The sequence below is a fragment of the Haemaphysalis longicornis genome, unplaced genomic scaffold (genome assembly GCF_048455015.1).
Source record: "Haemaphysalis longicornis isolate Haplotype H1 unplaced genomic scaffold, Haemaphysalis longicornis Haplotype H1 scaffold_1, whole genome shotgun sequence".
Lineage (NCBI taxonomy): Eukaryota > Metazoa > Arthropoda > Arachnida > Ixodida > Ixodidae > Haemaphysalis > Haemaphysalis longicornis.
This window is the reverse complement of record NW_027526203.1, coordinates 6,110,899-6,122,849: the sequence shown is the minus strand read 5'-3', so window position 1 is coordinate 6,122,849 and position 11,951 is coordinate 6,110,899. Positions and strand designations below refer to the sequence as shown.

General features: G+C 46.6%; 1 protein-coding gene across 1 annotated transcript; it reads right to left on the bottom strand.

Moving 5' to 3' along the window:
- Positions 1-3,383: 3,383 nt before the first annotated feature.
- LOC144174963 (uncharacterized) lies at positions 3,384-11,397 on the bottom strand. Its single transcript, XM_077703952.1, has 5 exons — positions 11,235-11,397; positions 11,092-11,165; positions 9,119-9,211; positions 5,336-5,362; positions 3,384-3,764 (listed from the first exon to the last, which is right to left on the bottom strand). The coding sequence occupies exons 1-5, from the start codon at positions 11,305-11,307 to the stop codon at positions 3,384-3,386; spliced, it is 648 nt and encodes a 215-aa protein (XP_077560078.1). The 5' UTR covers positions 11,308-11,397.
- Between the last annotated feature and the right edge of the window lie 554 nt (positions 11,398-11,951).

Here is an 11,951-nt window from a genome sequence, read left to right as displayed (position 1 = left end):
GTTCTTCGGCGCCGACGGGAACAGAAGCGGCCGCAGCACCGCTAAATACCGCGACTGTGCGCCGCCCAGAGCTTCCAGGCCCGCTGGTTACTGCTGTGTCGCTAGGTGAGGCATCGGTTGAGATAGAAAGCTAACAGCAGCGCGTGCTAAAATTACGCTTCCTCTAATCATCATCAGCGTCATTTCCCTTTGCGTATTTTCCTTCACTCCGTTAGTATGACCAAGGCTTGGCCAGTCGCCCTTGTTAGGCCTATATGTCGACGCTTAACGTTTGGTAGCCCCAACGTCAGCCTAACGACCTGCCAAGCAGTGCCAAAGTTATTAGCGAATTTTAGCTGACCGTTTTTCACGGTCCGCTCCGCTCCGATAGCAAGCGGGAGAACCATTGCGCATGCGTGGCGTGCATGGCCCCGAACGGCATTGGCTCCGGTTGCGCTAGTCGAAAATTTAGCTGACCGTCGAAAACGGTCAGCTAAAACTCTCAGGCGTTATTTCTGCCTATAGCCACGCCACCCAAGACAAATTTGTAATGAGAATTGTCTTGAATGAAAATTGAAAAAAGAAAATTAACTTGAGCTTGCCGTGTTCCGTTACTGTTGTACCGGGACGCCATTGCACATGCGCACGCACGCAGCGGATTCCTTCCGCCAGAATGCAAGTAGCGACATCTGACGAATTAGTCTCAAAGCAAGGGACACAGACCTTTTCTGCCAAGAAATTAGGCGCAACATGTTCGAGAACCATTGCCAACTAGCCCAACTGTCGATGTTTCTATACAGGAAAGAGTAAGGACGCGTGCCATCAGTAATGAGGAGTAACCTAGAGCGGCGACTGCGCCCAGCAAAGTCTGTTTTGTCTTGCCGCGCTCATTTACTACGCAATGCCGGCGCGAAAACCGAGCTCTCGCTCGACAAATTTGGTTTAACCGCATTCAACTGCTGCAAAATATTTCAAGTCGACAACCAATTCCTGCATAGAATTGAGTCGTACACGCGTAATCTGCGCTTCTCTGTTATGATTACTCTTATGATAATGATTATGATAATATCTGACACCTACTGCATGCCAACGAAACGCACAGAGTATTTCTTCGAGCAGTCGATATTTCTGATCATATTCCTGGAGGCTGTCGCCCTCTCTTAGTGGCACTCAGGGTTATATAGCATGACTAAGAGTTGGTATCCCATCACGACTTCGAATTACTGTAGCTTAACAAGCAGGAGCATGTTGTTTTCCGGTGATGGAAGCGCTAAAACTATAGAGCTGAAACAAATCAGTAGTGCACAGCTCGGAACAACGATGCGTGCGTCTCTTTAGGCTGGGCGTTACCAAAAAATTGGGAACTGTTCTCCACGTCTTGTACGTATTTGCATTTCCACTTGATTACAGGATGACTAGTGATCTGAAAACCAACCGGAGTATTGCAGTTTTTTTTTACCCTGCCTTTGCATCAGTCAGTCTTGCCATGTTTTCTTGACATGTGTAGCGATATTATAATTATGCGAATATCATTTTCCGGCTAAACAGCCTATTTTCGTGTGTAGCTAGGTGTTACGGGCAAGACCTCATACAAAATGTATGTCATCTCACTACAGCTATAAAAATGATTTCGTTGGTTAAACTGGAGAACAACAGATTTACCTTACTCCAAAGTCTCTTACCCGCTTTTCTACGTCCCTTCTTAACAAAAATCCGCAATAAAGTCGTACTAACGCCCTTCTAAATCGCTTGCGTGCTTGATAAGGTCAGGAAACCATTTTCAATTCATTTTATGTTCGCCTTTTTTGGCCTGCGTGTTTTAAAACACCTTGATTAAAGGATAAATTTCATTAGGTAAAGAATGATGTCGACCGCATCCCAAGTATTTGAAGGGATGTCTTGACCCGGAGCAGAAGCAGACGGCGTAGGGCAGAATATGGCCAGCCGTTCAATCTCCGGCATCAGATCGTCATCCTGCGCGCCATTCAGAATAACAATAAACAAAATGCCCCATTAATCAATCAATCAATCAATCAATCAATATCAATCAATCAATCGTTTGTTCAACAGATATATCAGGCAATAAATTAATCATAATGATCCAGGTATAAAAATCGACGACCACGTAGTTAAACATTTTCCTGTTGTCCGCTGTATTGTTTTTATATAAGCAGAGATGGGCGCTGGAAAGGAAGTACCAAGACCTTATCCTATATCGTTTCCACTTGCCTGCGTTTATGCTAGATACAGAAATTAACCGCACGCATGGTGTGATATGTGACAGACCACCGGTTATCCTACGGTCAAAGAATCAGCTTCGTCGAAGTGGGCACCTAGTAGATATGTGAGAATAAAATGCCTGCTTAGTTGACCCTTTAAAAAAAAAGGCCAAGCAATCGCTCTCGAATTCGCGAGAGAAGCCCCAGGTGAACCCGGAGTTCGTGTACGAGACATCCTGACCCAAAGAGTCACAGGTCATATGTGTCGGTGAATTAATTTTTGCCGCGCTAGCTGTAATCGACACAGCCCTATATGCAAAAGGACGAGTGTTTTGTTGGGCAAAAGCAACCGAGTGGGCAAATCAACCAGAAAAGGAGTCTCGCTATCCGCAAGCGCGTGTTCCCCGAGAAAAGCCAAAAATGGGGTTGATCCTTCTTTCATAGGAATCGGTAAAACACGAAAGTGAAATGTGCTTTCACAGGAGCATTTGAATGTTTATTCTCTATCGATATGAACTTGCACATCGCTATTTATACTTCGTTGGTATGACACCGTTGGACGCATCAACATTAGACACTGGATTACACGCGCCGGAGCATTGCGTAAATCCGATTGAAACCCCAGGCGCTCGCAAACCGTGCGAACGAAACCGAACGGGTTGTTTGGTGAAGTTTAAACAGTACGCTACAGCGAAAGGAGCATGATTTGCGGGTCGGCAGCAGTCTTGTGGGTGTGCTTGGCGAGCGACGTCCTGCTGGCGGGTCGCTTAGGCAAACCTGCGACCACATCGGTCCTAGCTGTTCCCTGGCGTGTACGCCAGACGCTTGCGCTGCGACGAGCTCAGCTTGTGGAATGCGGCGGCCGCGTTCAAAAGGCTGAGCGGCGTTCCGCATAGGCGGCGGACGGATAAACACAGCACCTTCCGCTGTACGCTGCCCTATCGAGGCGCCAACTATCGGCACTCATTAGCGTCATGACGCACTACAGTGAAATCTCAATATAACGAAAATCAGGGGACCGCGGAAAATTGCTCGTTATTCTGAAAGGTCGTTGTAGCGAAAATCTCAATAGTTAAGACAAAAAATAATATTTTAAGGCCTAAAATGACCTACCTGTACAGCAGTGCATCCTTGAAGTCATTTTTCACAAAAAAAATGCACAAGTGATCATTAAACAATGCACGTTTATTTCAAGTAGTTGGAAATTTTCTTCTGGTGCGGGCACCACGAGCTTCCTAGCACGAAGGACTCCAACTCTTCCATATTCCTGTGGACTGACTTAGTGGCCGTGCGGGTTTTCCCCGGAAATGTGCGGAGTTTTCGTATGCTGTCCCGCACATCCGCAGTCGTCAAGCGCTCGTTGCGGTCTTCGAGTGCTGCCGCGACACCCTCAGAGGCATCGTCGTTCATGCCGTCCTCGCTGCCTTCATCCTGAACGCTCACGCTCTGGAGAATGTCCTCTGTTGTCAGCTCCGCTGATGTCCGTGAAGATCCAGCAAGCCACCCGAGCAGCGGCGGAATGTAGAAAAACTTGGCATAAGGCGCGAATATCGCGGCCGCAGCTTTCTGCATGGACCGAGGAGGCCACCCATGCTTCATTTTTTGTCTCCTCACCTTCCTTTTCTCTCTCTCTCTCTCTCGCATCGGCTCGCGCATTCCCCGTAGCAAGTTGCGAGACGTCCCCTTCTGCGCTGCGCTTTGCCGTGTCGGATCTAGCATACGGCTCCGGTTGTCGCGACTGTTTAACGTAAATCTATAGAATCGCCGGCTTTGAAACTATGAGTTCGTTGTACTGAGGCGTTGTTAACATGGTACGGAACTAAATAAAACGATCGTTATTTTGAAAAGTTCACTATCCTGAAGTACGTGGTAATGAAATAGTTTTACATTAAAACTATAAGAAGTCGGCGTGGGATTTCTTAAATGCCCGTTAATGTGAAAAGTTCGTTAATGTGGTGTTCGTTGTACCGAGATTTGACTGTATTTTGCTTCACCTCTCCTAGACGGCAGCACCATCTGAATGGACAAGTCCGAGGGAAGGACATAAGGCGCGTTCGTACAGCTATCCAAACATGACTTCACGGCTCAGTCGGTAGAGCGTTTCACACCTCCTGTTGCGGCCAAAGTGATCGGGGGCTCGAAACCTCGCGCCGCCGCGCCAATTGACCTTTTTCTGTTGATATCATTTCCGTGACGGATATGATGTCGGTGAGCTTTGTGTACCCGGCATAAAACACTTTCGTGTTAAAATGCCTTCGAACACATCGACCCTTTCACACCTGTGACAACTGTCACGTCGCCTATGACGTAATCGTTGACTTTATGAATGACGTTGTCAGACACACACGCAGTTATGTTTGCCGCGGCGAATGCTTTAATTGTAAGCATCTTTAGGTGCCCGATAATATTAGTCATAGTGACGTTTAGTCTTCATGCACCCGAAAGTAAGAAGAGCGAAATGCCGCAATATTCTGCAATCATGGCGGCACACTCATCGCACATCGTGGGGTAAGCATCGTCGCGTGTCATCGCAACAGCTGGCGCTAAAAAACAAATAGTTTGACCATTTCTGTTTACACGACATGCTGCTCCTCTAAACTGACATTTAAATCTGGATGCCACGCATATCTAACTTGCCTTCTATTGCTGTTTGAACAAGAAATTCTCGCAGTTAAGTTAAAGTGCTGATGTTTTATCTTTAGGTACACATCATTGTAATCGTATCTTACAAAAATAAATCTGGGTAAGTTTCTATAAAGCGTGCACGTTTTAAGTCACAAAAACACGCGGCATTTAAGAAGAGGCGACTCGGCGATGTCGTCTTGTCGCCTTCTTCTTCTACTGGTCCGTTTTCTGTTTTCGTTTTGCTACGTAGACTTAGGCTCTGCATTAAGGTTCTTCAGGAATATGTATGGCCGCCCGTCTTAAATTATCGATTGCCTGTTTAAAATTCGCGGAAAGCACGTCCATGCCCTCAGCCATGACATCCGAGACGACCCTGGAGAGAAACGTGCGGGGAGGATCTGGGATGTCATTGCCTCAGCTATCCTGTCTTTCTACCTGCCTTGCGGACCTCTGAATCGAGGAAACGCTAACAAACCTATCTGCGTGCATTTCAGAAGTAAAATTGAGCTCACCGTCAGGTACTGTGCCAGTTGTGGTTCCTGGGCAGGGGAAATAAGACCCTTATATCAGTACTCCCCCGCAACGCATTATTCCCTGGAGATATTTAGAAGCAATGCTTCGACATCGAAATCGGTACAGCACATTATAGGTGCAAGGAAAGTATACTCGGTGATGCTTGGTGAGAACATTTATTGCCGCACTACATACATGCCAATTACTAGCATAATCCGGCTGAGGAGAGTAAAATGTAATTCTAAATTTTTTTCGCGTGTGAAGGTTCGAAGTCGTACTAGCATCTTTTTTTTTTTTTTTTAAAGTTGGGCGAAGGGATGTATTAATCAATAACCGCAAGCTACAAGTATGAAGAGCAGGGCTTGGGGGCACCATCTCAATTGTGGAATTATACCATTCTTCCACAATGAATATATGCTCGGCTGATTGTAGAAGCGGCAGATTCAGAGGACCTGCTACTGTATCCTTCTCGCTGTCATAAAAATTCAGATTGGGACCAACACCGTTCCAACAGTAGAAAGCGTTAAAATTCTTGGTCTTTCCATACAGCGTAACAGATCAAACACTCAATTTATATCGCAAATTACATCGCATGTAAACCAAACTATCGGCCTAATTCGACGAATAACCACCCGTAACAAAGGACTTAAGGAGACAGAAAGACTCCAGCTGGTACAAGCTTTCGTGATAAGCCGCATCACCTACTCACTCCCCTATCTTTATGTAACAAAAACCGAACTGCAGAAAATTGATTGCCTAATTAGAAAAGCTTATAAGGCGGCGTTACAAGTGCCCATGCACGCATCCACTGCTCGACTCGAACGTCTGGGGGTTTATAATACCGCGGAGGAACTCGTGGAAGCACATCATATTAATCAACTGCGGAGGCTTTCGGCCACCTCCACCGGAAGGCACATACTAGATCGTCTGAAGCTGCACGCCCCTCTAATTACTGATAAGAGACTCCCCATTCCGCGTGATACGCACGCGTGTCTTAGAGTCCGCCCCATACCGCGCAATATGCACCCCATTCATCACAAGGGTCGCACGGAGCATAGAGCACGAGAGCTGTGCCGGCGCTTTCCAATAAATCCAGGCATACTTTATGTCGACGCGGCGGACTATCGACACCACGCCGCATACGCAGTGGCAGTAGTCGACCGACCAAATGCCCCCCCCCCTGTCACCTTCCTCTCCGCCCGTACCACCTGTCCCGCGACGGCGGAAGAGACGGCAATTGCACTAGCCTTAACTCAACGGCCAGCCCCCGCAATCGTAATCTCTGATTCGAAGACGGCCGTCCAAAATTTCGGCCGGGGTCTAATAACCCCGCAGGCCCTCCAAATTCTCTCCAAAAATCCACCCACCACCCCCATAGAACTGATCTGGACCCCAGCCCACACCGGTGTGGGGGGTAACGAGGCGGCCCACGCTACTGCTCGAGAACTCACTATCCGAGCGGGCCCCAGCCTTGTCCCCTCCCACGGTGCCAGATCGGCTCGAGATAGCCTCCTCAGCTATCACGACTTGGTCTTACACTACCGTCTCTCCCGCCGCGCGTTTCCGCCCGCTCATGTCAGTCTTAATAACTCCCAGGAACGCACGTGGCGGCTCTTGCAGACCGACACTCTTCCATGTCGTGCAGTGCTGGACCATATTCACCCCTCACTATTTCCCTCCCCCAACTGCCCTTCGTGCGGTGCTCTGGCCACCGTGTCGCACTCCATGTGGGCATGTCCTAATGATCCCTTCCCCTCCATAGCGTGTGACGAGCAGTGGGAGGGGTCGCTGGGTAGCTCGGATCCGGGGATCCAAATCTCCCTGGTGAACTCGAGCCACCGCTGTCGCCGCCAGGCTCATGCCACCGGCCACCCCGCCCTCTTAACTGCCTTGTACAATAAAGTTTTTCTCTCTCTCTCGCTGTCAGGTTTCACGAGGTAAATCCACTGTCATGCCCCCCATGCCACATGAGGGCAGTTAAGGTTCACCTGAAAGTAAGCATCTTGAGGTCAAGAAACTGAACAGCTTAAAGTTACCCCAGTGGGCATTTCTTTTTTTTTTATTCATGAGATATTTTTTACTGCGAAACAATTCTTTTTTTTAAGCGTACACCAAAAATCGCATTAAAGAAAAGGGGGGCTGCGTCGGTTAATTACACGTATCTAAAACTTAAGGGTCCATAAAAACATGCAGCGTTAATTTTGTCAAATGCTTTTCCTGGTTGTTTTTATACCTAAATCAGGATACGGTGGGTCCCACTCCGTTTCCGTTTTATAGGCCTAATTTTATTTATAGATCTCAGGTCTTTAGGCACCTGGTCCGCCGTAAAATATGTGTATGAAAGTAAGCAAATTTACCAGAATGGCTGCAAATAACACAAACCGTTTCTTTTTTGTACGGAGGAGTAAATCGGAGGGTATATGGACGAAGGATGAGTACATGAGAAAACGGCGTAAAAATTCTTCAGCTGTGGACTGGCTTGATCGATATTGATTTTTTTTTGCTTATTTATACGGGCGGAAGTATTAATATTACCGTATACTCGCGATAATTTACATTCGGATGATTCAAACTTTCGGTTATTTCAAACAAATTTCGAAATTGTTTGTCCCTCTGTTTTCGATGTACTTTAAGCTAGCCGCTTAATTCAAACTGCCCTACTGCGTAAGTTCGGTTAATCCGTACTTTTTGCCTGTCCTTGCCGGAAAATATCTCGTGAATTTGCCGCTTCTAACTGCATATTTGCATCCTGTATCACTAATAGTCACAAAGAAAGCAGATTACCTAAATACGCGTGTCAAAGCAAGGAACTGGCTGCACTTGGTTCCATGGTAAACTTTGTTTTGAACTTTCGATGATACACAAAGAAAGTAGTCATCCATTTGTTTTTTTTTTTTTTTGTTTTTTGCACGAGATTTCGGCGCCCGTTAAAGATCCCCAGGTGGTCAAAATTAATCCGGAGCCCTCCACTACTGTGCGCCTCATTGCCTGCGTTGCGTCGGCGCGTTACACCCTACAATCACTCAATCAATCAATCAATCAATCAATCAATCAATCAATCAATCAATCAATCAATCAATCAATCAATCAATCAATCAATCAATCAATCAATCATTTTGTTGTTTTTTCCAAAGTGTGAATAGCACTTCAGTATTGTGTGTGTGCGCTGTATTATTAAATGTGTGAATGCTTCATTAGAACACAATTTGGTATGTTGCCCTCAGTCATAGTTTTACGAGCTTCTGATAATTCAAACAGAATCCTGGGGTCCCTTCGAGTTTTAATTATCGCGAGTCTACCGTAACTGTATTATAAGGTAGATGCGGACTTATATCATAGCGCACTTAAGCATGTGCGTATAAATCGTCTGTGCTTCATAAAATTTGACAAAATTTGTTAGCTTCTTACCATTCATACTAACTGTAACCATTGGCTGTAACTCTTGGTGAAACGGATGTAACTCCCGTTTTATAAAAACCTTGCCACCAAAAATTATCTGGCAAGTTGCCTCTAAAAGGAGTCTATTATTGCGCGTAGTTTCATTCACTTGTAGCAATCAATTAGATCACAATAAATGTGTTCGTACGGGTGTTCAAAATTGTGCGTCACCTCGGCGTTGTGCGCTAAACAGCTTCTCTAGTCATCCACCTTCACAAAGTGGACGGGCTCATTATTTTTTGTATAGGCCTCTGATTCAAGAACTTACTTGGCGCCTTACCCGCACTTTTATAGCTAAAATAAACCGTATCAGCAGCGGTAACGCAAGAAACACTTAATCTCACCAACTTTCCTCTACGACACAATTTCTTGACAAGACAGAAGTCGTCAGGACAGTGTAGCACGTCAGTCTTCAGTCGATCTAGCTCTTGCACCAACTGCAATGTATGAGGAATAGCATGCCTTCATTGAACATGTCACAAACAGGACACGCAACAGCACACTTCTCATCAAGTATCAAGACAGAGACAGCTTAGCCCTATTCACAAACCTTCCCCACCGCTTGGGCAGCAAATCCACTTTCTCATTCTGCAAGGTCCAGCATTTTTTTTTTTTTCGAGCCCAACACATCCTCCCCAGAATAAAAGGTCGCCCAGCCGCTACGCGTAACGCAGCTCCTCCCCCCCGACACTGTGGTAATAAGGCTCTCTCCCAACCCAGCCGTATCCATAAGCGTCACCTTTGAGGCCCTCAGCCGGCACTCTGCGGTCATCGCCAGTGAGGCCAAGGACCCCTGCGTGGACCGAGGGGAATAAGAACTACAAGATGGCCCAAGAAGGAGCTCCACAAACTCTTAGCGGATAAACAAAACTTTCCTCTTTATCTCATACACGCACACATTCCCTCTATATATATCTATCCTGCTGTTTCTCCCGGGATCAGTTTTTATTTCTATCATGTTTGGCATCCAGTAATTTTATGGCTACGATCATATAATTACGTCTCCCTGTTTAATGCAAATAAACGAAATGTACCGTCCGGCGTCTGCAGGTAGCCGCGAAACAGCTTTTTAAATGCTCTCAACGTGAGCTGAAGTAAAGTAATTGAATGGAAAGGAAAGTTAGGAAAATTAGGGCCTGGATGGGAATCGAACCCAGGTCTTCCGGAATGCGAGTCTAGCAAGAATATCAGAGAGAGAGAGAGAGAGAGTAAGCCTATTTATTGACATCTCGGGAAAAAGTCTATTTATTGACATCTTGGATTGACATCTTGTAAAGAGAACCCATGAGTGAGTGCTGCCTCAGCGCACTTCTGCTGCTCCCAAATATCGCATTAGGGAGTATCGTAACCGCCAGCCAATTTTTTTTTAGTACGCGTTAGCAAGCGCTCCAGCGCGAGGCGTAATCGAGTGTCCTGGTGCTTTTTTAGTACGAGTTACGTTCTATATAGCGCGAGGCGTAAATAAGTTTCAGGGTGTTTTAGTACCGTGGCTACATGAGACGACGATTACGACGACGACGACAGGAGACGCCAACAGCCCCAGTTCCTAAACGGCTTCGCCCCTAAAGAAACACCGGGGGGAGTCAGCTTATGACAGCTCCGCTATGAAAAAGAAAAACGTTGTGTACGAGCCCCTTCCACTATAAGAAGCGCCGCTGCACACTTGGTTTTGTGTTTCGCTTCATAAGACAGGAAGCCGCTACAAGGCGGGAGTGATCCAGGCCCAGATTGGCAAAGCTGTTCGCACCTGAGATATCGTGGGACAAGTTTCTGATCAGCCGGCACCTTGAGATATTGTGGGAACAGTTTCTCATCAGCGGTTACCTTGGCTATCATCTCGCTTTTCGCGGGGGAGGGGGGGGGGGGGGTGTTATCAACACGAGACGTGCGTCGGCTACTCACAAACTGCCTTTACGATATCTCACGTGCTTTGTGAACCGGGCGCAGAATATTGGCAGGTCCTTCGGATGGTGTTCACTTAGTTCAGTCATGTCCAGCATAACATTATCAAGTGCCAGTTTGACGAGTCAGCACATTAACAGTTGAATTTATGTTCGAGATAACAATGCTAAATTTAGAGAGCAGGGTTGACTAAAGAACGTTGCAGTTACACCGAGGATGGGCAAAGGTGCAGTAGTATTATATAAAGAGATGGATCCCATCAAAACAAAAAAAAAAAAATGGATAAAGGGCATGCGTCAATCCCCCTGGAAACAAATGGCATATTTGTACACAGGAGGGACAATTAGTTATTCTAAGCAGGGGCGCACTCCGTGGAATCGTGTCTTGCGGAAACGACTCTCGTTTCGAAACTTACCGCGTCCGATGCAGCCCCTCTTATGCAGAGCAGCAGGATGCCCACGTGGAACCTTTGGTGTGGCAAATCCGGAGCTGGTGCGGAAACACAGAAGCAGGATCGTGTTTTGAGGTCACTGTAACACTACAAGGGAGTGTGCTTACTGCAGAGCTCCAGTGGCCGCCTGATAGCGGCGGCTGTTCCTAGCAAGGCCCAAGCAAAGCAAACAAGTCTCATGGTTATTCTTGGTAGGAAACTTTCTATGAAGTATCGCTCATGAACGCAAAGGACGGTTCACGTCTTCCGTGCGGGCGTCATCATGTTTGTCAGCGCAGTACTCGAGTGGTGGTTTGGCGTATCGCTGAGTACAGCGAAGATAAGGTCAAGAACGGCGTGCTGACTCGCTTCTAAAAGCGCTCTGGCTCAAAAAGAAGACTAGCAAAGTTGAGTGCTTCGTAGATTGAATAAGATTTTCAATTAAGTCAGCCCAATGGGGTATAGCGACGTCCATATTGAGGTGTAACCGCCACATTTTTTAGGCTGCCATTTTTATCTAGTTCACCCTTTTAAATTGAGGTCAACAGAACATGGGGATCGTTAATTGCTGTTGTGAATGTTTCTATTACAGCTACATTAACATTCCCATTATTTCAGCGTCGCTTGTTAGTAGCATCGCCGGGGGAGATCACGAAACCACTCTTTATTATAGTCCCAAAATTGCTGTCCGCCAGAACGTCTGTGTTTGTTTTGCATGCATTGTGTGTGTGTGCGTGTGTGTGCGCGCGCATGTGTGTGTGTGTGATTGATTGATTGATTGATTGATTGATTGATTGATTGATTGATTGATTGATAGTAGGGTTCCACGCGCCGACGCAACGCAG

Excerpts from the sequence above, each read along its gene's own strand:
- LOC144174963 (XM_077703952.1), bottom strand. The coding sequence starts at position 11,307 with ATGAGACTTGTTTGCTTTGCTTGGGCCTTGCTAGGAACAGCCGCCGCT. Across the intron at positions 11,166-11,234 it reads GCGGCCACTGGAGCTCTGCA|CTCCGGATTTGCCACACCAA; the intron begins GTAAGCACACTC and ends TTTCCGCACCAG. Across the intron at positions 3,765-5,335 it reads AACTGGCACAGTACCTGACG|AAAGCTGCGGCCGCGATATT; the intron begins GTGAGCTCAATT and ends CGGTCCATGCAG.